Source organism: Eucalyptus grandis, chromosome 5, assembly GCF_016545825.1.
Source record: "Eucalyptus grandis isolate ANBG69807.140 chromosome 5, ASM1654582v1, whole genome shotgun sequence".
In the NCBI taxonomy this organism is placed as follows: Eukaryota; Viridiplantae; Streptophyta; class Magnoliopsida; order Myrtales; family Myrtaceae; genus Eucalyptus; species Eucalyptus grandis.
In genome coordinates this window covers 49,737,146-49,762,817 of record NC_052616.1, presented here as the reverse complement: position 1 = coordinate 49,762,817, position 25,672 = coordinate 49,737,146, and the positions used below count along the sequence as shown (strand labels likewise).

Below are 25,672 nucleotides of genomic sequence, written 5' to 3'. Positions count from 1 at the left end.
GCGCTGAAGAATACTGAGTGCAAAACACCAAATCCCTCTCCTTCCTCCCGCAATTCGACCTCTGCGAGATCACAGAGAGAGAGAGAGAGAGAGAGAGACGCCATTACTGCAAAGATCCCCAAATTCACCATCCTCCTCGCTAGAAAGACTAGGCATTTTCCCCCACCGTGGCCTCCTCCCGCTCATGGCGCATTGCCGCTGTTGATTTCCTGGCGAGAGAAAGAGCAACGACCGACCTCCCTCTCTACCCTGCTCGCCGGACTCCAGAAGTTCCAATCGAATTCTCTCTTTGAGCATTCGCCACCGCGGCCGCCCGCAAGATTGTCGCTTTCCGCCTCCTCCCTCTCCGGGTGCTCGAGGGTTTTTCTGGGTTTTTCCGGGTTTTGGCGATGTCGATACCCAAGGAGCTGTACCTGTCGCAGGACGACCTGCTCTACGAGGAGGAGCTCCTGCGCAACCCCTTCAGCCTCAAGCTGTGGTGGCGCTACCTCATCGCCCGGGCCGATTCCCCTTTCAAGAAGCGCTTCGTCATCTACGAGCGCGCCCTCAAGGCCCTCCCCGGCAGCTACAAGCTCTGGCACGCCTACCTCCGCGAGCGCCTCGAGATCGTCCGGAGCCTCCCCATCACCCACTCCCAGTACGAGACCCTGGACAACACGTTCGAGCGTGCCCTGGTGACGATGCACAAGATGCCCCGGATTTGGATCATGTACCTCCAGACCCTCACGGTGCAGAAGCTGGTCACCCGCACCCGGCGGACCTTCGACCGGGCGCTCTGCGCGCTCCCCGTCACGCAGCACGACCGTATCTGGGAGCCCTACCTGGTGTTCGTCAGCCAGAGGGGCATGCCTATCGAGACTCCGCTCAGAGTTTACAGGAGGTACTTGAAGTATGACCCCACCCACATTGAGGATTTCATTGAGTTCTTGATTAATTCGAGTCTGTGGCAAGAGGCGGCGGAGAGGCTGGCGTCGGTGCTGAACGACGATCAGTTCTTCTCGATTAAGGGTAAGACCAAGCATAGGTTGTGGCTCGAGTTGTGCGATTTACTCACAAAGCATGCCACAGAGGTTTCTGGTCTTAATGTCGATGCGATTATAAGGGGTGGGATTAGGAAGTTCACTGATGAGGTCGGGAGGTTGTGGACGTCCCTTGCTGAATACTATATCAGGAGGAATTTACATGAGAAGGCGAGGGACGTATTTGAGGAGGGCATGAAGACAGTGATTACCGTGAGAGATTTCAGCGTGATATTCGATGCTTACGCACAGTTCGAGGAGAGCATGCTTGGTATCAAGATGGAAAACATGGATCTGAGTGATGAGGATGAGGAAGAGGGAGAGGAGGGAGAGAATGGGGTACAGGAAAATGGGTTTGAAGAGGATGAAGATATCAGGTTGGATGTGAATTTGTCACAGTCTAAGTTTGAGAAGAAGATCCTTGATGGGTTCTGGTTACACGATGATAAGGATGTGGATTTGAGGTTAGCTCGACTGGAGAATTTGATGGAGCGCAGGCCAGAATTAGCAAATAGTGTTCTCTTGCGACAAAATCCCCATAACGTGGAGCAATGGCACAGGAGGGTAAAGCTGTTTGAGGGTAATCCCACGAAGCAGATTCTTACATACACGGAAGCAGTGAGGACTGTAGATCCAATGAAAGCTGTTGGAAAACCTCATACACTTTGGGTAGCCTTTGCTAAATTATACGAGAGCCACAACGATATTGCTAATGCGAGAGTGATATTTGACAAAGCAGTGCAGGTCAACTACAAGGCCGTTGATCATTTGGCCAGTATTTGGTGTGAGTGGGCTGAGATGGAGTTGAGTCATAACAACTTCAAAAAGGCACTTGAGTTGATGAGAAGGGCTACTGCGGAGCCGTCAGTTGAGGTCAAAAGAAGAGGTACTCTCTTTATTTTCTTGTGTACTTGTATCCTTTCCAAATGCATTGCAGTGGTGCTGTATGTTTTGTTTTTTCAATTCTCCTTTTGTTATTTTAGGATGTTTCGATGGTCATTATAACTCTTATGAAAATGGCTCATGTACATGTTGCTTCCTATCCGCAATCTAGTTTATCATTTGCTCCAGTGGGATGAAATGCTTTTAATTGTGCAATCATATGAAAGTTGAGAAGAGACTGTCCCATGCATATGGTTAAATATTGAAACCACTCTGAGAAAATTATTAGCACCTGTCATCCAAGGGATCATGTCATAGGCACACTACTGGGCCATCTATGTCCTGCTTTTAAAAACTAGCTTACTTTAAACAAGTCTTTTTGGATCCTGTGATGTGTCAGCAAGACAAAGTTCTGCCGATTGATAGCTAATATGGCTTACAATGACAAGCATAAATTTGTTTTTTTTTTCCTTCCTTTTTTTAAGCAAAATTTTAATTTCTCTTTATTTTTGGCTAACCTCTCCAGATGGCAAACTAAAACATTCTGAAGCACAATGTCATTCTCTCACATTATTTCAACTGTAAAAAGAAATCGTGGCCTGTTTGCTCTTTAAGGACATTAAGCTTTTCATTTCTGAGAAACCATTGTCAGGACAATTATTGGTGTTGGTGTTAGAAAGGAAAATGAATTCTGTCAATGCCATGTAGGGGCTCAAGATCGGCAAACTGAATCTAATTGGTTTGATTTGTTTTTCTTGCAGTGGCTGCTGATGGGAATGAACCAGTTCAGATGAAGCTGCACAAATCATTGAGACTGTGGACATTTTATGTGGATTTGGAGGAGAGCCTGGGTACCTTGGAGTCCACGCGTGCAGTCTATGAGCGAATTTTAGACTTGAGAATAGCCACTCCCCAGATAATTATCAATTATGCAGTTCTGCTGGAAGTATGAATTCATTTTGACAACATGCTTTGTCTCTCCTTGCTCTTATCTTCGGAGACATCGTGCTAATGTTTTTTTTTATGTGCAGGACAATAGATATTTTGAAGATGCATTTAAGGTATATGAAAGAGGTGTCAAGATATTTAAGTATCCTCATGTGAAAGATATATGGGTCACCTATCTCTCTAAGTTTGTAAGAAGATATGGAAAGACGAAACTGGAGCGGGCAAGAGAGTTGTTTGAGCATGCTATTGAAACGGTATGTGAATTAATTTTTCAGATTAGTGCAGTTGGTCCATATTTTTTTGTTATTGAGATGTAGCTGCACTGTGCTGCTGTTTATATTATTGAGAAATGTGGTGGTGCAGAATGGGTTTTCTTTTTGCCAGCATTTTCTTTCTTTCGTCTTCCTTGATTCACGTGTGAGGGATTTTTTTTTTTTTTTTGGGTTTAAGGAAATACTGCTGAAAAGATTATCGTATGGTAGATGATATTCTCAGGGAGTTTTACGTAGCAAGCTCATATCTTGGGTGTAGATACTTTAGTCTTTTTGCTATTGACTAATTTTAAATAGATGAAGAAATTTAGTCTTAACTTGGTGGGGCTACGAGTCTCTGATGATATTGTGATGATTCAGTAGGACAGTTAGTTCATAGAACTTCTTGATAAAAGAGACTATTTTGTCCTGATTGTGTTGGTTTTGACTAATTTGAATCACTGCCCCAGCATATTCTCATCAATCTGCAAGTAATTGGATTGTTAAGACAAAGATGAAAGATCTCCACAAACTGAGTTGATTAATTGTCTTAAACTCTCAAGTAATGTAATTCCATACAATTTGGTTTTAGGTTCACTCGTTGGAAGAATCCTGTTAACGTTACACCTTACACTATGATTGCCTGAGTCATTGTTTCTTGATGTGTTTGTTTTCAATAGCAAATGAATATGTAGCATGTGAATCTTACTCATTTCTTTTGATAGTTTTAACCGTTTCTCAATCTAGAAGTGAATTTGGCAAATAGTCATTGAACTAATCCTGATATCTGATTATAATCATTTTACTTCTGCCCGTTAGACCCCTTCTGATCAAGTAAAGCCTTTGTACCTTCAATATGCGAAATTGGAAGAGGAGTATGGTCTTGCAAAGAGGGCGATGAAGGTGTATGATCAAGCTACTAAGGCCGTGCCAGGCAATGAGAAGTTGGCAATGTACGAAATTTACATAGCACGAGCAGCTGAGATATTTGGTGTCCCAAAAACAAGAGAGATCTACGAGCAAGCGATAGAAAATGGGGGTCTTCCTGACAAAGATGGGAAGGCTATGTGCTTGAAATATGCCGAGCTCGAGAAAAGCCTGGGTGAAATAGATCGTGCTCGTGGAATTTACGTGTATGCATCCCAATTCGCTGACCCAAGATCTGATGTTGATTTTTGGAACAAGTGGCATGAATTCGAGGTGCAGCATGGGAATGAAGACACCTTCCGAGAAATGCTTCGAATTAAGCGCAGTGTTTCTGCAAGCTATAGCCAGGTATGCAGTCATAAATCTCTTTCTTGTGTTTTCTATTCTTTATAGATGAACATTTTCTTCTGGAGAGCATAAGGCACTGTTCTTTTGCTCTATTGGCCATTATGATGCTTGCTTCTGTTTTTCTTTTTCTTTTTTGGTAAAGGTATGCTTCTGTTTTTCTTTAAATTATGATTATCAGAAGAAAGATGATTTTTTCCAAGAAGGTGACTTCAGTCTGATAAACTGAGTAGTGTAGTTGTTCCTGGGGAAATAAATAAAGTACTTGTCATGCCAAGCGGCTGAAACAATTTGGGCTGTTTTCTGCAGCAAGCCATCTAGCATCGAAACTTATCAAAGTTGCGCCGCCCCCGCCCGCCCCCACCCCCCACGAGTTGATTAAAATGGAACTCGGAAATGATTTACAATATAACTAAATGAGCAAATCTTTCTTTCTTTTACATTTTTAGGGTTAGCCCCTCTCGATACTCCTGCTTGCTCTGTGTACAACATCATTTTGTTAATGGAAGTCGTGCTTTTCTAACATTAATTTCTGCCTTTTCACTGTACCCTTCAGACACACTTCATTCTGCCTGAGTATGTAATGCAAAAAGACCAGAAGATGGATCTCGATGACGCAAGAGACAAATTGAAGCAGGCCGGCGTTTCGGAGGATGAGATGGCCGCTCTCGAGAGGCAGCTTGCACCTTCTGCCAATGACGTCACGACGAAAGAAGCGAGCCGAAAAGTTGGTTTCGTGAGTGCTGGAGTGGAATCTCAGGCAGATGGAGGTCTAAGAAGTAATGTGAACAACGAGGACATTGAACTGCCAGACGAAAGTGACTCGGAAGAAGAGGATAAAGTTGAAATCGCGCAAAAGGAAGTTCCGTCGGCAGTTTTCGGAGGGTTGGTTCGGAAGAGGGAAGACACCGAAAAGGAAGAGGAAGGCAAGGATGGCGAGAGCCGTCTCGGCGCCCTAGAGAGAATTAAAAGACTTAAAAAAGCTTCCGGCTGATGTAGCGATTGACTCGAGCATGTCGGTATCTTAGATAAAATTTTTGATCAACTTCTGTAGTCAAAAGCTAGAATGTGTACCAGAGTTTGCTCCTTCCACTGAAATTTTCAGATGATGTAATTCTAGAGCTTTGCCGTGTCAAATCCTTGCAGATGTATTTTTCTGGTTTCACAGTTGTATACCCCAGTATTGAAATGTTTCTAGGATATAGCTTGTGAGGACAAAATGCCTCCATTATTTGCATCACAAATTTTGAATTGGGATCCCCTTGAAATTTCATCTAGTGTTAATCAGCTTTTTAACACCTACAGGATGTCTAATGTGTTGTGCTTTGAATGTGCTTCTTTAATCAATCATTTTACAGGTCTGACTTTGACAGGTTCAGTTTTTCAGACGAAATTGGGTGAAAATGTTGGTTCTTTTCCATCTTCATTTCTTTTCCATGAGAAGTTTTTGACTCCAAAAGGGGCTTGAAAAATCCACTTTGGGTACTAACGGTTCATATTGTTTTTTCTATTCCTGAAACAGAAACGAAAATGCTGATGTGGACCGACATGCTGGCATAGTGTCGGTGCTTACATGTAGCGATCGCCAACCGCCGTGTCAAGTGCGGTATGCACGGCCCAGTTTCTGTCTTTTTATCCTTTTATTTAATTGAACAAATTCTTAAATGCATAAGTATTAATAGAATTTCTCAGAAAAAAAAAAGTTCAGAAAAATTAGTAAAATTTCACGGGTGATTCTATTTTCTATAATAAGATTTTCAAATATCAAAGGCATGAGATACATTTTCTTCTTAAAATAAGATACATTAGACTCACCTTTACGAACAATATGAAAAAGTGAAATTTGATATTCCATGACTATACTTGATTTGGCAGCTTGAGTCTATGGACACCCCCCAATTTTGATGGCAACGACACCGTTTGTGCAACAAGTGTGTCGGTCCAACCCGCGGCTCATAATGACAATTCTTTTGACCCAATTTGCATGCTACACAACAATGTCGAAGAATTACAACATGTCTCTTCTTCTTGGTCGATTACCCAAATCGAGTACAATGCCGTCGACACAAGCCGCGAAAACGGCCTACTTTAAGCACCAAGTCTTAGGCAGAGAGGACAGGGAGTAATTTGCAAACAGTCCTCATGCACAAGACCTCAAGGTCTAATCTGACATTTGACATTGTAAGGCTGCATAAAATCATATTTGTCAAAGGAGCTTACAACGTAACAGAACCAAATACAGAGACCTCAACCAATCATCCTCGCAAGCGATACAAAGCGCAAAAGGTACACAGACACCACATCACACATTCCCATTTTTCTGAGGATATATTCACCAAATGCGAATGCAAGATCGCCACAAAATCGCTAATTCTACGATTCCTATAACTTGCCCGTTATGGATCCGTGTCTTTGTAAAGCTTTCAATCCAGCTTGTAAAAAATGAGTTCATTATCTATGTGATTAACTGATAAGACAGATGAAGGAGTCAGTACATCTGCTGGTAAATGCCGCCCTCCATCAATAGCAAATTCTCTTGCAAGATATCAAAAATTGTCTTGCGAATTATAACTTGTAAGGTAGCTTCTGAAAAATCGTACACTCATTGGAAGTTGTGCGCCCTCTTTGCTGATGTGAGAGTATTAGAGAGAAGCATTGCTATTGTCATTGGACCAACTCCCCCTGGAACAGGAGTGATAGCTGATGCTACTTTACAGGCCTCCTCATAGCAAACATCTCCAACTAGCTTGTAACCCCGAGAGCTTTTTGAATCCTGTTACAAGCACCAAATACATAGGTCCGCAAACATCAAAACTCGATAGTTTGTCCAATATTAGCTGGAAATATGCACCAATTACAGTACGAAGTCCTGTGGCAAGTTGGCTTTCAAAATGATAACCCAGTCATAATACTCATAATATCTATTGTCTATGCAATTTGACATTTACCACCACATGTATCCATACAGACTGATCAAGCCAACAGCAGCTTCCATGCAAAACCTCTTTCATATAATTGACAGCAATAAGCTTCAATAGTGATCTTGTAAATAGTAAACATGGCATAATTTCATGATGAAAATACAATTACCTCAACTGGATTGATCCCGACGTCAATAATCACTGCACCAGGTTTGATCCAGCTCCCTCTCACCATGTTGGCTTGCCCAACAGCTGCAATTATGATATCTGCCTCTCTTATGATCTCCTCAGGATTTTGTGTCCTGGAATGGACAATGCTGATGGTTGCATCTTCCCTCTAGAAAAAGAGGAAAAAAAATATATAGCAGCTGAAGAAAGATAAATTTCTTAAGATGACATTGTTCGACAAGAAAGAAGTATACCTGAAGCAGCAAAGCAGCAGGCATCCCAACAATATTGCTTCGGCCAATCACGACAGCTCTCTTTCCCTTAATACCAATACCATATCTATGCAATAGCTCTATGCAACCTTTAGGAGTGCAAGGCACAAACAGGGGCTCTCTTCCTCTCATAGCAAGTCGACCAATGTTGAGTGGGTGAAAACCGTCCACATCTTTCTCAATACTTACTGCATTTAGGATACTCTCCTCATTCATATGCTGAAAAAACAATGACTTAGCTGATAAAACTCTATGCAGAACAAGAAGATGCCATTTAATTTAAATACGGGCAGACAGGGCCCAGGAGCCTTATTCCACAGTCCAACAAACTCCTGGTATGGGGGTATGTGTTGAATAAAAAACAACTGCCAATACACCACTCAATAAAGCCACATTAGGTTATGAGGAAAATCTAAAAGTTCTGATCACCCCACTGTCTATGGCCACCAAAATGAAAATGTCATGTAGAAAGACAGGAAAATATCTAGAAACAGTGCTAAACAAATCTCAGACTAAGAACATCAAAGTTGAAGCTTAGAATGTCACATTCTCCATGAAGCAGAGCATAAAATGTCCATTGTAAATGCAGTTGGTTGTAATAAGAATAACTATAGAAAGTCACATTCACGTGTAGAGGTCATTGTAACTCCTCCAACAATAACATCAAAATTCACCTTTTCTAATGGACCATCCACTGGCCAACCAACGATTTAAGAAAAAAACTCAAGTTTGTTCACTCTACATGGATCAATTGGGAAGAAAGCAAAAGTAGTTAGCATTGGGACATACCGAAGGCAATGGTAACTGAACAAGAATGCCATGAACCGAAGGATCATCATTGAATCCCGAGATAAACTTGAACACTTCTTCTTCTTTTGAGTCTGCAGGCAAATGCACTTCGAAGGAGTTAATTCCCACAGACTCACAAGCCTTCTTCTTGTTGCGTACATAAGTAGCGGAATCCTTCCTGTCGCCAACAAGAACCACCGCCAACCCTGGTACAACCCCAATCGCCTCCTTCATTCTTGATACTTCAGCTGATACCTCGTCTCTGATAAGCTTCGAAACATATTTCCCATCAATCACTTTGGCACTGGCCTCATTCGCTACTGCAGCTTCACACACGCGATTAATTAATACAGGCTCCAAAGTTGCATCTTCCACACACAAAAGATTGGCTCAAATTTCAATCTATATGCATGGAAAGCAAAATTCTTTTATTCATTCAGTCCAAGAAAAGTTCTCCAGCTTCCATTATGCTGAAAATTCACGCAAAATCTCACAGATTCGTGAGCCATGTTCGTTAATCTTGATGGGTGATGAAATTTTTTTCCGAATATGTCAGCAAATTCTACGTCAGGAAATCCCATCATCTTGCTACATTTCACGCAATTCTACTTTTCGTGATTTCTACATCCATAAAACATTGTAAATTTTCTTGAAATCCACAACCGAAACGAACTTCTCGTGCATCCAAGAAAAGCTTTGTTGAGCTCGAACTAAAGCTCCACCACAAGATCAAGCAAACAAGGCGAAGAAAAGAGGAAAAAGACACGAAAAGGACGGAAACAGCGACCGACCCGGAAGTGGGGCGGAAGCGCGGACGGCGAGGGTCCCGAAAGACGGGACCTTTGACGAGGCGCAAGGACGGCGGGGCAGCGACAGGCGGCGGACCAAGACAGCGGCGGAGGCGGCGGCGTCCTTGCGGAAGCTCGCGGGGAAGAGACGGGACGCGGTGGAAGTCGAGCACTCGCCGATCGCCACCATTCTCGGGGGCGGGTCTCTACGGATGGAATCGGATCGTGGGGATGCCGTACAGTCCGCAAGAACTGCTTTCGTTGTACGAGGTTTTAGTGAGAGAGAGAGAGGGTTTTACAACGTGCGAGGGTTCCGAACGGTGCAGTATGCGTCTGAGCGGTCGGTAAATGCACCCAAAACTCATTCCAAGATTATAATTACTTCTTGAAAATTTTTAAAATTACAATAAAGTGTAAAGCCTTTTTGGTAATAACTGATTCTATTTTTTTTTCTCGAAATAAAAAAAAAAGAAATACCTTTGGTAAAAAATTTTGTTTGTGGGAATATATTTAGAAAAACTGATTCTATTTTTTTTTCTCGAAATAAAAAAAAAATACCTTTGGTAAAAAATTTTGTTTGTGGGAATATATTTAGAATAGAATTAAGAAGTAAAAAAAGTTATTTTTATTCCTGAGAATAATTTCAAGAATCAAACCTAATTTTTTTCTTTCTTTTATTTTTTTCTTTTCTCCTTCTCTCTTCTTTTCTTCTCCTTCCTCCCAATCCCAATTGGTCACCGACTACTACTGGCCATAGTTGTCGACGACAGTCAATTGGGCGAGGTCCAACAAGCTTGCCTGGCCACAGTGAGCCTCAACATCACCGATGGCCAGGCAAACAGGCAAGGCTCGACCTTGCCTAGGTGGTGCAAGGTCTCCCTTAGCTGGTTGTCAATCACAACAGATGGCGATCGATTACAAAGAAGAAGAATAAGAAAAAAGAAAAATAATAAAAGTATTAAAAATTAAAAGAAATTAAAAAAATTAAGAATTCTATAAAACGCATTTCTATCCTGGAAATAGAAGTTTTATGCAGTTATCAAATACGTTTTTTTGCCCATAAATTATTCTCAAAAACAGAATTAGAAAAAATCATTTTTGATTAAATTTTTTTCTCAGAAACAAAGTGATTACAAAAGGGCTTTAAATGCACGATATTATATCAAGAAAAAAAAAGAAAAATATTGATATGACTTTTTATTACTTTCTTGAAACGCACGATATTATATCAAGAAAAAAATTTATAAATGTAAAATGATTAAAAAAGAAAGTATCGACATCATTTCTTTTGGTTATGAGCAAAAGATTTTGAACGCGCAAAAATTCAACGCTCTCTGTTTCTCGGACCAGTTCACATCCATCAATAGGAGCCAGTTAGAAGGAGCTCGAACTGCTATGACCAAGCTTTGACAAAACTTGATTGGCCACGACCGCGAGCTCGAAGAAGCTTGGAAGCTGGAGCGGCCATAGGCTGCGTTTGGTTCAGATTTCGCGGCTTTGAGTTCACGCAAATCTTGAAAGCCCAAAACTACTTGGGAAAAATGCGATAGTGTTTGGTAAAAAAATTTTGCAAATGAGCTTTTGTGTTGAATGTGTGTTTGGTAAGAAGAACATTTGCAATGAGCTTTTTGATGGGTATAATGTGTATATATATATTTTCTTTTCTTTTCTTTTCTTTTCTTTTTGAAAAATCAGCTAAACCCTTCGCCAGGCCGGCGAAGGGGTTGTGGGCCGGCGCGAGCGGATCTGGCGCCGGCGGCCGTCGGTCGGCGAGGTCGCCCGAGGTCGGGCGACCTCCGGCGAGGGTCGCGCGAGTAGAGGGCCGCCGGAGGTCGCCCGACCTCGCGCGACCCGGGCGACCGCCGCCCGGGTCTCGCGGCCGCAGGGCGAGGGTCGCGCGACGCAACCCGGGAGGCGGTCGCCGGGGTCGCGCGACCCTCGCGCTGCGGCCGCGAGACCCTCGCCGAGGGTCGCCCGAGGTCGGGCGACCTTCGGCGGCCCTCGGGTGGGTCGCGCGACCCTCGCCGAGGGTCGCCCGAGGTCGGGCGACCTCCCGGCGGCCCTCGGGCGGGCCGCGCGACCCTCGCCGAGGTCGCCGAGGTCGGGCGACCTCGGCCGATGGCCGCGCGGCGAGATCTAGCTCGCCGGCGGCCGTCGCCGTCGCCCTTCGCCCTTCGGCGGACCGGCCAAGGTCAAGCTCCTTTTTCATTTAAAAAAATATAAATACGGGGACAATAATGGAAATATGAAAAATCAATGAGGGTAGTTTAGGAAAGAAAAAAATATTTTCAGCATTTCCAAGTACTCTGCTTTCATTTGAAAGCTCATTGGGGGGCTTGCCAAACACCCTCTCTTTGGCTGAAGGAGCTTTGGGGGCTGGATGGGCTTTCTAAATGCCCATCCAAACGCACCCATAAGCGATCTCGATGAAGCTCGATTGGCCACGACTATGAGCTTAAACACGTCTGGAAGCTGGAGCAGCCATGGCCGGGACCTCGAGGAAGGAAATGTAACGACCCCATGATAATTCTATTTTAGTTGTCAACTGAAGAGAGATACATGAAACCTACGTGTTTGTATAAACCATGGCGTGGCAAAGACAAGCGATACGGGTTTCGATATTTCATACTATAGTTCGATGTTTAGGCCACCGATAGGGACGTATTTTTGTTTCGAACCCTAACTCACTTACATGTAGCTGTAATTGCAGTGTTTTTAGAAGGTCTTTTTAAGTAATATTACACCAATCGATCTTCAAATTGCACAAACATAATATCGATAACATTTAATTAATAATCTTAGAGATATTACTGTCGTAATTACTTGAAGAGCGTAATTTTTATGTGCGAAACAAATATATTTGATTATTCTAGGCATGGATCGAATTTTAATTTGATAAAAAAAAATTGTGGACAAGTTGTTGACAACTGATTTGGGTTCTAGCTTGCATCTTGTTTTAAGTCCATGAAATCGTTAAAGCATTTTATGAATAGTACAAGTGATCGGTTCTCGATATGATTTGATTCCAAAGTGGAATCCGGAAGTAGACTAGTTCCAAATTTGAACCAGAGCTATATCAATCTTAGAATTAAGAACCAGACCGACTAATGGTTGGATCTACTTTGATCCAATTTAATGGAACTAGTCTCTATTTGACTTTTGTAGCAAATCACAAATATGCAACCAAGAAAAAAGAAAATACTTTACGAAAAACCCTCCCTTGCCCCTCTTTCGCTCCTCTGAAGACAAACCAAATATTTGTGCATGTAGATATGGTCATTTTAGTTCTAACCTCGGAATCAAGAAAAGGGCCGATCAGCCACTGGTTCCAAGAATAGGAACTAGGAACCGGACCGTCACCCTTGGGAATTGCCTATAATCAACCAATTTAGCCGGTCCGAGTGGCTCCCGGTTCGGGCCACTCTTGTTGTACATTTTTGGTCCCATCTATACTCTAATGTTTACTCCAAAACTTGTATGACAAATGATTTTTTTTGCTTTCTCGAGATAAATGAGATGGCCGCCCTCGAGAGGTGGTGGTGGCTTCTACAGCCTTCACCCAACACCACCGTCGCCGCCACCGCCGCCGCAAAAGAAGCGAGTCGAAAAGTTGGACGTGCAATTGTAATTCACAAAACTCTTTCTCAATCTCAAACCGTCACAAAACAATTAAACAAAATAAATAAAATAAAATAAAATAAAAGAGCAAAAATATATTAAAAACAATTAATGCCCTTTTTGAAATCGAGCTCTGCACAGTCTACAAGCCGCGATTCATCATGGCGTTGTACTGCTCGAAAGACTCCTGCCTCTGCAGCCTCATCTCCTGATTGAACTTCTGTATGAACGCCTCCACCCGCCGGTTCAGCTCGTCCTGGCTCGGCGACCCCTTCGCCGGCGACGCCTTCCCCTGCGACGGCGAGGCCAGCTCATTCGTCCGGTCCCTGAACGTCTCCGACTTCCTCATCGCCGGCGCCGGGGCCTGATCCAGCGGCTCCCGCTGCTTGTTCTCCCCCCACGTGTCGGACTTCCTCAGGCGGCGCCTCGCCGCCAGCGGCACCGGCCGGCCGTCGGTGATCGCCTTCCACGTGTTCTCCAGCGTCTCTTGCCGTTTCGGCCTGATCACTCCCAGAGCTTCTCGATCGAACGAAAATCCATCGGCGATCAATCGGTATTCAGAAATCAATGTTTTTCGATTTCGGATTTAATCTGAACTGAGCAAATAAGCGTACCTTCGGGGCTGGCTTTGGACGGTCTCCGGTGAACGAACCTCGAAGAAACCAGCGGTTTCTCCGGCGTGGGGAGGCGCTCCGCCGCGTTACTCCCCTTCGCCGCCGGCGTCCAGGCGGACCTCGAAATCATAAACTCCTCCTCTTCCTCCGCCTCCGCGCGGTCTCCACGTCCATCTCCGCCTTCATCCACCGAGCGCTCCGCAATCTCCGCCTCGGGAACCCCGGCCGGCCCGCTCTCCCCGTGAGCGACGTCCTCCACCGGCGAGAGGCAGGCCATTCCACCGGGAGGCAAAAAGAGAACGCCGTCGCCGGACGACTCCGCCGCCGCGGAGACCACCCGCGCCTCCTCCGCCTCATGGAGGTTGCCGTGGAGCCTGGAGGAAGCGGCGATGGTGACGATGATGCCGTTGATGACGAGGTAGATGTAGGGAGGCTCGAGCCACGAGAGGAGCGAGAGCCACAGGAGAGGATCTGGACGCTGGCGAGCTCGGCGACGGAGGGGCCGGCGAGCCTCAGGGCCAGCGCAGCCGCCAGCACGGCGGCCGACGCGGCGGCGACCCTAGCCGAGAGCGCCCAGGCACTGCAAGACGCCGCCATTGCTGGTTGCTGAGTCGAAGCTCTAGAGAGAGAGAGAGAGAGAGAGAAGAGAGAGAGAGAGAGTGGAGCTGGAAATGCGTTTAGCGGTGCTCAGAGTCGCATCATAAAGTCATTTGGTTTTTAATGCGCGAGGCTTCGAGTGGTTTCCGGCCGTCGGATGCAGTGGTTGGACGGTGGATGATGAAATCTCGGGAAAGGTTACGAAATAAATTTCGGATTTTCTTTTTATGAAATGTTGAGTTGCATTAATAAGTGTGCCTCCAAAATTAAAAACCGAAATTTGGTTTTTTTTTTCTTTTTTGTTTTTCATTTTTTTTGCAATTTTATTCTTTTTGACGATACGTTAGTTTCGTCGGACCATGTATTTTGTCAAAGTGTTAACGTCTCGGAAAGTACATTACACGTCACATTTTATTGTAATTCAACATTTTACAAGATTGAACTTTTATGTTTCTATTTTTTTCCTTTTTGCCACACGAATTTGCTACGCTTTTCCTTTTTCATATAGCACAAAACTTTCGACCAAATAAAGAAAAATAGTATGAAATTTGTGCTCAATGATTAATCTCAACAAAATTGCATAGTTATATTCCTAAGGGCATAAAGGACCCCATTTTCTAGGTGGCCAAGAGAAATGTGTAACTTTATTGAAGGAACAAGTAATGATCATGCGAGGCACACTGATGGTAAGGTGACTAGCTCTTTTTGTTATAGAAAAAAATAGATAGATCTAAATTCAAAAGAAATCAATTTTCAATCGAAGATTAGAGATGAAAGAGGAGGATGTAGAAGGAGGGTTTGGAATCGGGCCATCTTGTCCCGGTGATTTTCATTGCTTGGGGTACATGCATGCCTGATCATTTTCGACGGCATGTGTTAATTAATTTAGTTAGCCTAAGCACAATTTATGCCAGGTAATTAGGAAGCCGCTTTCCAAAAAAAATAAAACTAAAAATTGTTTTATTTTACCAAAAATAAAATAAAATTAGGAAGCCGCTTTTGTTGGAGCGGCTAGCAAGGACGGTGGGGGAATGTCGGTACACCTGTACTTGTTGGTCCCTGCGAGGAACCGCAACGGTCATTTTTATGACCGTTGCTGCCCCACCCTAAAGCCGCGATGGTCTTTCTTTCTTGGATATTTCGAATATTCTGGTCACGTGCTTCCTCACGTGACGCGGAATCCCCTTCGTCCGCGCATTGCTTGCTGCATGTTCCCCAAGGTGCCCCGAGGCCGGGTCCTCGTGGGGAACTTTTTATTATTATTATTATTATTATTATTTTTTAGATTAGGTATTCGATATTGATTTTTGTCGAGAAAAATTGGAAAAGACGAAAGGTTCCTGTAATAGTCGACGAATGTCTCGAAAACAAATTCGAACTGTAAGGGGATTATTCACGCACGTAGCATGCCACAAGAACTACGAATGCCTTCCGTAATGCATTAGTTGAACATCGTAGAATTGGCCAAAATCGATCAATTTCGAAGGCCAAATACATAGAAAAAAAAAGAGGTGGGATCTAATACCCAACTTCTCAAATTGATGAAGAGATGGGACGATGACATGACGATGTAAGTCATAACACTTCCATCGATTAGTCACTTAGTCGTAATTTTTTTTTTTTTTTGTGAAAGGTAATTATATTGAGCTATAACCAATAATTACAAAAAAAAAAATAGCATCAAAACATACACTCATAATGAACAAAGGTATAATAAGTGGAAGGGTGCCAAACAGCAAAAAAAAAAAAAGCCAACAAGGCAAAGCTACACGACATGGCTAGCACAACGACAGCCACATCCACAAGAAGGACCAAAACTAAACAAGGCAACTAGCTGGCCAAATAATGGCAACCCAAACAAAAGAGTCGTCGCCCATAAATAGCAGCGAATGAGATAAAAGCAGGAGCAAGGCTAGCAGAGAAGCATAGCAGCTAAGCGAAGCACAACAGCGGACCATCCTGTAGCACAACTCCAAAAACGGGAATGCTACAAAAGCGCCAAGTAGAAAAGAAGATGCAGGGGTCAATCCCCTAGCTACGTTGATGTTTCCTGTTTCTTGGATTGTCCTCTACATTTGTGAAAGTTAAGGTTTAATAAGGTGATTCTTCACGGTCGGAACCATGAAAGTATGGTTTCTAAATAGAATCTTATTCCTGTATTTCCAAAATAAAGTGGCAAAGAGCACCAAAAGAGAACCGGGCAATGGAGTGATAGAAATCCTTACCGGAAAGGTTTTATGGTCACTTATATCTTAAAACTTGCTTTGATTTGTCACTTTGAGTTCTTTCGCTACTAGGTGTGTTTCAAGTGGTGAGGAAGTCTTCGAGTAAAGAAGAAGTCTACAAGGAATTTTTTTTTTTTTTTAAATCAGGTTTTTCTTCTTCAGCATCAGGAAAAAATTATAAAATTAACAAAAAGAGAAGAAGAAGACGACAGAGGTAGATTGAGATGCTGGGGGCATAAAGGTTGCGCAGAGGGTGGCGTTGTCCATGGTTTGAGAGCCAGCCCTCGACAAGATGACCAGCTCTAGTTAGGACAAGGGCAAGCAGCCCTTGGCCTGGTCGCCATGTCCGATCCCCCGCCGGCGTTTAGGGCGACGACACTAGCTCCATGCAGCCCGAGTCTAGCGCTCGACATTTAATTTCTTCCTTTTTGAAATGATCAACTTTAGATTTGTTTTTCCTTAGCTTAAGTCTCCAATAATTTCTGCAGCGGCAATAATAAAACGACATCATTTTGTGCTTGAAGAAGTTCTCATCATCACGCCATCAGTCATCGAGGATTGGAAAATTGATATAAAAAAAATAAAAAAAAATGGCCCGTGTGATTCTCTCTGTTCACAGAATAGAGCTTAAATGAACGAAAAGAAAGTTCTAGGATTAAAGCAATGGACCGATATCCCGAAAAATATCAACTACGAAGTCCTTCACTGCTACAATGATGCACACCTGAACTTTGGTCCCGGCTTTTTGGCTAAGCGATGGAAACTTCTCAAACTGCCAGAATGTCTTGTTCAAGGGGCCAGGAAATGTCGTCATCGGTTTGTCATCGGTTTATTAGCAGACGGTAGTAGAGGTTGATGGTAGACGGACGGCCTTTCCGTGTGCGCGAACAGGAAATGGATTGGCCAACCCTCTACTCCGGCGACAACAATAGCTTTCCGACCAAACACAAGAAGAATCTCAAGGCCACAGAATACGAGCAATACCATTCCACTGATTTCTTTACCAAGATCACTAAGGTTTAGCAAGTAAAAATACCTCAATCCATCAGAACACCAGATCCAAGAGACAATTGGCAAACTAGAGAGAGAGGCATAACCTGTTCTTCAATCTCTGTCCAAGATCGAAACATCTGTTTTTCATATTCGACATAGTGATGTAAGCATGACAAAAACGTGAAGGTCCCAACTATACCTAAGTCTTTATCATTTTGTCATTGTAACCAGAAGAAACATAGAGAGCTGCCCTCCTTTGCAGTGGCATCATAAATCATAAATCTTATTTATGAAGAACTCAAAAGTCAAAAGGGAAAGAAAAACCAGTATAGGCGGGCCATTTCACCTATCTTGTGTTTTCTTTGGAAATGACAGTTTTATCTTTTTCCTGACCAGATTTTGTTTCCTCTTCATCTTAACCTGCGATAGAAAGGTCATGCAGAGACATATGTGAGGGCAAGCAACAAAAGAAACAGAGCAAATCCATACCTTTGCTCTCGATGTTGCCACCGTGGACATGAAGGGCAGACATATCTCGATGGATAGTTCCTAGGAGGCAACCTGCAACAACTTTCCACGAGTTGGGAAATTTACCATCTGCCGTTCCTCTGCACGATACTCATCATCCCAAGGACAGTGGAAAAACTGAACTCCCATGTTGGCATGCACGAAGTTCAATGTCATCAGTTATTGAAATTGCGTCCTATAACATGACTGCAAAGACATCTATTTGCCTTCTAATCAGAGGATACCAAAGTTCAGGTAAGAACTTCAAATTCAATTCAGCAACAGAACTGAACTTAAAAATACACTATGGTTTTAAACAGGAAGCACAACAGTTAGTTAGAGAAAGCAAAGCCAGGATGAAATGTTGGTGTGTGCAAAAACATGTCAAAAGTATGAATAATAGTAGGGATATAATCAAGATTATTGCAACTGCTTTGAGAAGATACAAAAGCAGCATCTCATATGCTTCCCGTGTACTCTTCTTCCCTTATACCATTGTCTTTTTGATATCATGATTCCATAATGTGCTCAAATTTACATGAATGATTACATGAATGCTAAGAATATAATTGAGAATAAGAAGATACATCCTGACTACATCTCTACAGCTTGCTATCCAAAAAAATCTCCCAGTTGTATACTTTCACATCGAACTTGGAGTCACTTTGAAGAATTTCTCTTAATTCCCTGGCACAAGCTTCATCTCTGGCAAGTAGCAATCCGAAGCCCCCACCACCTGCTCCTACAAGCTTGTAACCACAGCAGTATGGATCAGCAAGCGTAAACAGACCATCAACAAATTCATTGCTACAATAGGGATCCAACTCCTGGTGCAGCCTCCATGTCTCTGACATTATTTCCCCAAGCTTATCAACATCACAGTTCATTAAAGCTTCCCTCCCTGTTTTCGCTAATTCAGTAAGGCGCTTGATGCTGGTAACAAGGAGGTTATCACGTCTAAGATATCGGGCCACCACCTTTGCAATACTTGGTGTGCTAGACGAACCTGCACAGACATTCCATAATTGCAGTTCTAATCACCATCCTCCACATATTGAACTCAATCATGCACCAATTCCCCAAAAGGTTGGGCAAATGAGCTCAGAACAAATAACAAGCCATAGTTGACAGCTACTCGTCTCCGATACTAAGGCAACAAAAGGAAAAAAGATTTGCATCCATATATCAAGACAAGAAAATACACTTGGAAGCAAGTGATTATAATCATGAGACAACATAATTGTTTTGTTCCAGTTATGAACAATATCATACATAAAATGGAGAAAGAGGCAGGAATACATACTTGACCAGTGAAAACGACCAGTAACCTCTGCTGCAACTCTGATATCAATTGAGACGAAGCCAAGAGGGGAACAACTTGAAGCTGTAATGGAACTCCAGGAAAACTAGTTGTAAATTTAATCCCAGGATACAAACCTCCAATTTGATCCTGCCAGCCACCTCCTGTTCCCATGATTTGTTCTAATACCAGAACAAGCCTGGCAACATTTTCATTGCTTTCATCTCCATCAGTTATCTGCAGAAGTCCTTTAACAACAGCAGCTGCAAGTATGCTGGAAGTACCCAAGCCACTACCGCGAGGAACATTGGCCCAAGTTTTGATCTGCAACCCCATAGACAAGAGCACCTTTTGATTAAGCACTCCAGTCACAAGCAATGCAGATTTAACTAGCCGAAAGGGATCGCCACTATCAAATGGTGTAGCAATGGAGGCAAGATCTTGCACATATAAATGGTTTCCAGAATCATCATTAATGGATACACCAGCTTCTTTTGTTGTTTCTATGATAGTGCCAATCGGAAGGGAACCTTCCAAACTAATTGCCATGTTCAGAACACAACCAGCACGCTCTAAGCTCCATGGGGGAGTGTCACTCCAACCTCCAACAAAATCAACACGAACCGGTAACTCGACTTTTATGGTCTTAGGATGGAACGTCTCATCCAGAGATCCACTGAGATGATTGTTCAGGATTCCCGACTTCTGAGGGTACTCCATCAGATTTTCTGAAGGCAAGGAGATCTATGGTCAAATTTGGCAAGACATGAATGATGAAAAGAGAGAAGTTTATATAAACCCCAAGGAAATGATATTATGCTGATAATAACAGATGAATCGTTAATATGATGGACAGCCTAATGTAAGCATAAAAATTGAAAAATTGGCATTTACACAGACTAAATTTTTAATCCAATTAAACAAGATAAGCTCATTTTGTTATAGGGCATTGTTCTTCTGTAATTTATTATTCTATATCCCAGCAAAATTGTTGAATAGCTGATACACGACTGTACCTTGAAAACCGTATCTCACTGCTGAAGCAGTCTCCTTAGCAACAGCATCCCAAACCTTATGTTCTAATTCTTGGGCTGTTGTTTCATCTCCACATGCTCTTAGAAGATCCACTTGTACCTGGTATGCCCGGCTTTTTGGAAGTATCCTTGAGTTTTGTTCCTGAAGATGAGAACACATCCCTAAGAAATTTTTACATATTTCTGCTCCTGAAACTTCCAATTGCAAAACTTCTCCACATAGTTGAGACAAGTCACGCCCAACCAAGCCATATTCAATGCAGGCTTTAGCAATTCCAGCTGCAAGATGAGCTTGGTGATCACTTGAACCCATACACATTTTAGAGAAGTCTATTGATCTATGTAGCTCCTCCAAGCTAAGACGTTGCGAACCTCTCCATAAGGGAAGCAATAATTCAGTTTTCTGATCACTTAAACCCATCAGCCATGTGGCTAAGTTAAGCATCTCAAAATAAGATAGGACAGGAAAAAGTCTCGCATTCCATAAGCATTTATCCTGCTTGCCTGTATTGCTCCACAGGTCCCCTTCACCAATGCCCAAATCATGCAAGACACTCTTCCAAGGTTTCCCACAGAATGTCCCAGACCTGGAAAGGGAACTCTTTGGATTATCATGGAGGCCACAATAAACTATGACGCTGTCAGTACATCCAACTAAAGGAACTTCCCAAAGACAATGGCGATCTGGTAGCATGAACCTAAATGGTTCTGATGGCTCATTGTTTTCTCTGGGCATATTCATACCAACAACTATGCATTGTGAGCCGATCTGTATTCCGCTTGAAATTGAGGAACCATATAAAAGAGAGTCTTCTCCAATTGATACACCTGGTTCAATTTTACTTGAAAGTACAACAGCAGATGCTGCGATGTCAGACACAGTTGTTGCTGGAATTGAACATAAGTGTCTTCGACCGACCAGTCCCGAACCAACCCCACTTAGGTGATCTAGGACTTCACCAGATGTTCCGAAATGCAAGAATGACAATTCATCTGCAGAATAATAGTTCATGATGCTGTAAACAATGCCTATAGAAATCATTCAAAGTGAAGTAGTCGCTGAAACTGGAAATGAGATGTGACGTACAAGCACAATAGCTGAACATTCTGGTTTTTCCCAATCTGCTAACTAATTCTTTACCCAAGGGTCGTTGTTGCAGCCAATCATGTTTTGCGGTACCCAAGCTGCCACCAAGTCCTCATATAAGCTCAACTGCATGAGATTATAACACACTAGTTTCACATTTGCCATCATTTTGACAGAAATGAAATTCAAGAAGCAAGCTTTCCTGCATGTTTTTTTTTTTTCCATAAAGCAAAAAGCAGTATCACGCTTAACTTGCATGATGGTGGTTGATCATCAATTGTTTAGTTGATTTTACATTTCAAAGAAGATGCTCAGTACCAAATGTTCAGACAGAGTTTAGACAACACTAATGAAAATAGAAAGAAGAGAGCAAGAATAGGGCATTGGAAGGAAAGTAGACATAATATCCAATCATGATGGTCAAATATTCACGAAGATAATACCCCATATACCAATTAGGAAAGCATATACATTTCCGGACATCACTAGACATCAATTATAGACAAATTAAAGAAAGCACATTATTGAGATGAGTCCAGAAACATACAATTAAAACAAAATTAGACAATTTCAATGTAGGAGAACAATACAGGAGGAGATAATGCATCAGTGAAAAATAAAAGGAGATAGGCTGAAATTGTGGAATTGCCGGCTTTCAGCAAAGATAAAGCCCTGATATAATGAACAGTGATAGGTGATAGAGATGTGGTGACCAAGAACAAGTAATTGGACATGGCTGTAATGGTCACAAAGGGAAGCCAACAAAGAAGTATGGACAAACAACCACGTCAACAAACACGAAAGTCGACAAAAATCTTATTAAACTGATTAACACATCTTAATCTATATAGCGATCTGAAGGCAACACCCATTGCAACTTTTCATATAAAGAGGAATGATAAGATACAGTTGGATCTGAATGCAAAGGGTAGCAAGCATGCTTGCCTATCTTGCTTAAAAACTGGCTTTTAATCACCACAAGACAGTATTCTCTTGGGCCATTCACAATAGCACATACATTTGTACTTTGTTGATCACCTGGTGGATGTAGGGAGGGGCATTGTTACAATCAATAGGGATTAGTTGGGTCTCGTAGAGCCTTAGACACCCATATATATAGCCCAAATTTTGCAACATCTCCAAAAATTTTTGGAGAACTTTGAAGCAGCTTAATTTATAGGTTTACATATAAAATGTCTCAGAACAAAGATCTCCAACACATAGATCACATTAAGGGAAGAGTGAAATATAACATAATACCAATAGTTAAGGAAGAGTCTCGAAAACAAGTTATCATGGATAGAGGGTGTGAGTAACCGATAAGTACACATCAGAGAAGTGCTTAAATTTCTCCATTTACGGAAATTATTATAAATATTAAAAATTCTACGCATAACTCTCCAAGCTCTCACAATAAATAAAAAACAGATAAAAAAGAAAACGACATCTTGACAAATTTCAATTGTTCAGAAAGGAAAGAGAGTGGTTAGATGTAATGGTTTGTTCACGTTATACATATGGTGCCTCGGCAAATCCAGTAGCTAAAATCTCATGGATGGGAATACTAGATTTCCCAGGAAGAAATGACATATAACCAAAATAAAAGCTAACCTCCTTTTTAGACTTCAGAAGTTCCGATATCATTGGTTGGCAAGAGCAAGCAAGCATGACAAGCTCCCGCCAAGCTTTACCTCTGACTGCTATAAGTCCTGTGTCAAGCAAAGTCCTTCCATCATCTAGAATTGCTTCATGATTAACTAGCTCCTCGACACTAGGTTTCTGCAGGAGATTGTCGACCAAATGAACAGCCTCATCTTTAGCATGACTTTTGGAAGCCACAATTACACCATGATTAGAGGCAATGTCAAGGGTGATGGGAACAGTCACAATCGAGGATGAGTCTTCCGGAAGAACCACAGTGGACGCATCAAAGCAAGGAAGAACATCCCCAGTCATAGTGAATAAGCCACCTGCGTAAAATTGGAGTAAAGTAAAAGCATCAAGAGTGCAGTAAGGGTTGTGTATGATACTACCAATAAGAAGTATTGTCAGGATGTCATTAATACAGTGAAGTGCTCATTAACTCTAAAAACAAAATTACTCCAATGGCCACCATTCACTTTCAAAATAACTGCACAAGTTGACATACTATCAGGAAATCAAAGCAGAAACTATACTTTAGTCTGCCTACACTATTACTTAACCAGACAAGCTGAATGAACTAAAACCACCCTGCCCTGCTTCACTAAGTATTTAAAAATATTACAAGCCAGAAGAAGGAAAAATAACCTTGATCTTTAAAGGCTTGTCTTGCACAAGCAATTGCAAGTATATGGTCGAAAAGTAGTGGAACAGGACCGTCAGGGTCATCATCTGCCAAATATGGAAGCGGCAGAAATACCTTTCCCATAGGGTTGGCCCATGGGACCCTTTTAGAGTCACCTCCAGCATGAAGAAGTAGTATATGCTTCTTGGATATGAAGTCTACCATTTGCAAGTGAGGAAATTCTTCCTCCGACCTTCCCATTGGGACAGTAGATCCATTACTGTTTTCATTTGTAGCTTCCACCTATTCATTTTCCCTCATTAAAGCCCGCACGCTAAAGAGTATAGACTACACAAGTTAGGAGGAGTGCTCAGCACAATAAACAGCCATGAAGGCCATGCTCACGTTTAACAAAAGACATACTGGTAATGAGAAGTCACACTTCCTTGCACAGCACACTCTTAATCATGAAGTTAAGAACACTAGCACCATGGCTGGTTAACTGAAACATCAACAACTCAGTACAATCTAAGCCTTCTTACCACCTAAGCATCTCATAGATTAAGGGTGGGTTTGGTTCAACTATGGAAATGGGCTTTGGGTGTAATGCAAATGCTGAAAACCAAATAGACACGCCACTTCAGACGGAGCAGACTAGACACATTCATGTAACTTCAGTACAGAATGCTATGATCGTTATCTTACATCACCTCTGCTTGCAATTCTATGATACAAAAAAAAAGGAACTGTCGCAGTACTGCCCTGGCGAGAAACTAGGAGCTACCTCCGGAGCAATGCCGACGCCGAGCTCCCGGTAATGCTCCGCGAGCGCGCGGACGGCGTTGAGCGTCGCGGCGCCCGAGCCGATGCGCTGGCCGTCGGGATCGGGCACGGCGATGGCGACGGTGGCGGCGGCGATCCGGCCCATGCGCTTGGCCCGGCCGAGCTGCCACTCGTAAAGCCGGGCCTGCTCGGGGCTGGCGGCGGTCAGCACGACGGCGTCCCAGGTCGGGACCCTGGCCGGGTGCCTGACGGAGAGCCGCAGGTGGTACCACGACTTCCGGAGCACCGCGGCCAGATCGGCCTTCCGCCGGGGCCGGCCGCCGCCACGCCCACGCTCCGCCGCCTTCCCTCGCTTCGCCGGCTCCATCTCCATGCGCCGGCAGGGGGGATTTTCTCGAGAAAGCGCGTGGGAAAATCGCCGAGAATTCCGCCGAGTTGCTGATCACTGAGAGTAAAGCAGGGAGGAGGAGGAGGAGACGGTCAATAATGGAGACGTCAAGACACGTCAGCCAAGTCGTCACGATCGTCGGTCGGTCGCGACGATGCGGCGAGGATTGGGTGGGGCCCAAGTCACGGCCAGATCCAACGGTTGTGCTGGGAACTGGCCCCTGGGCATGTGCCGGCTAAAATAGCGCACGCTGATCTTGCCGGCCGCGTCTGAGAGGGTTAGAATTATCACCTCAATAAGCGAATATGCGGAAATTAAAGATAATCAAATCAAATAATAAAAAAAAAAAGGTGGTTATCAAAAACATCGTCAACGTGAAATATCTTTACGCAGAATTTAGAGAGAAGGGTTTAAATATTTTTATTATAAGACAAAATAAATGTTGAATTTCTATTAACAATACCTATTTGATTAAATATTTTTCTCACTTGCAATCTTGAATAAAAATATTCATCAATGAACAAAATGAGTACAATTGTCAAAATAAAGAGTTGAATGTGTAATTTACATAACTTAAAGCCATTGCGGACTAAGTTATGCAAAGTTAACTCATAATCCAAATCGAGATTATCTTGTGACTAACTAAAAATGAATTTTATATTAAAAAATTAAGTATATTAAATTTGTTTGATTAAATTTTTTTACCTCAATGCTTTTTTCTTTTGTACAACCTCACTTTTTACCATGCTAGCCAACTTTCAAATTTTCCACTTATTTGGTAATTTTTTAAATCTCATTAAATTAAGTTAAAATGCATGTGTGGGTTGCTAATTTGACTTTTATTATATTTAGACTTAGTGAAAATATTTTCACAAGTACTTCGCAAAATAATGGAATTTTATATTTAAGCAATTATGCAATGTATTAATGGGTTAAATAGGAATTTTCAT

General features: G+C 42.6%; 4 protein-coding genes across 5 annotated transcripts; 1 reads left to right on the top strand and 3 right to left on the bottom strand.

Moving 5' to 3' along the window:
- Positions 1 to 389: 389 nt before the first annotated feature.
- Positions 390 to 5,609, top strand: LOC120293536 (pre-mRNA-splicing factor SYF1-like). Its single transcript, XM_039313161.1, has 5 exons — positions 390 to 1,905; positions 2,663 to 2,847; positions 2,933 to 3,103; positions 3,920 to 4,375; positions 4,929 to 5,609. Exons 1-5 carry the CDS (start codon positions 390 to 392, stop codon positions 5,364 to 5,366), a joined length of 2,766 nt encoding a protein of 921 aa, XP_039169095.1. The 3' UTR covers positions 5,367 to 5,609.
- A 903-nt stretch (positions 5,610 to 6,512) lies between these two features.
- Positions 6,513 to 9,595, bottom strand: LOC104445351 (bifunctional protein FolD 4, chloroplastic). 2 transcript variants are annotated; one of them, XM_010059237.3, is made up of 5 exons: positions 9,314 to 9,595; positions 8,523 to 8,848; positions 7,716 to 7,952; positions 7,463 to 7,630; positions 6,513 to 7,145 (listed from the first exon to the last, which is right to left on the bottom strand). In XM_010059237.3, the coding sequence occupies exons 1-5, from the start codon at positions 9,498 to 9,500 to the stop codon at positions 6,975 to 6,977; spliced, it is 1,089 nt and encodes a 362-aa protein (XP_010057539.2). In that variant the 5' UTR covers positions 9,501 to 9,595; the 3' UTR covers positions 6,513 to 6,974. The 2 variants fall into 2 exon arrangements, with proteins under 2 accessions (XP_010057539.2, XP_010057540.2); XM_010059238.3 differs by having other exon boundaries at positions 8,523 to 8,842.
- A 3,343-nt stretch (positions 9,596 to 12,938) lies between these two features.
- On the bottom strand, positions 12,939 to 17,178 carry LOC104445350. The gene is made up of 3 exons (XM_039313821.1): positions 17,089 to 17,178; positions 13,543 to 14,101; positions 12,939 to 13,444 (listed from the first exon to the last, which is right to left on the bottom strand). Exons 1-3 carry the CDS (start codon positions 17,176 to 17,178, stop codon positions 13,071 to 13,073), a joined length of 1,023 nt encoding a protein of 340 aa, XP_039169755.1. The 3' UTR covers positions 12,939 to 13,070.
- A 1,076-nt stretch (positions 17,179 to 18,254) lies between these two features.
- LOC104445349 (bifunctional fucokinase/fucose pyrophosphorylase) lies at positions 18,255 to 24,783 on the bottom strand. Its single transcript, XM_018874676.2, is given in 9 exon segments — positions 18,255 to 18,846; positions 18,849 to 18,870; positions 19,168 to 19,892; positions 20,181 to 21,191; positions 21,286 to 21,372; positions 21,375 to 21,411; positions 22,897 to 23,255; positions 23,575 to 23,854; positions 24,336 to 24,783. Coding segments are annotated over 9 exon segments (3,273 nt in total). The 5' UTR covers positions 24,708 to 24,783; the 3' UTR covers positions 18,255 to 18,466.
- Between the last annotated feature and the right edge of the window lie 889 nt (positions 24,784 to 25,672).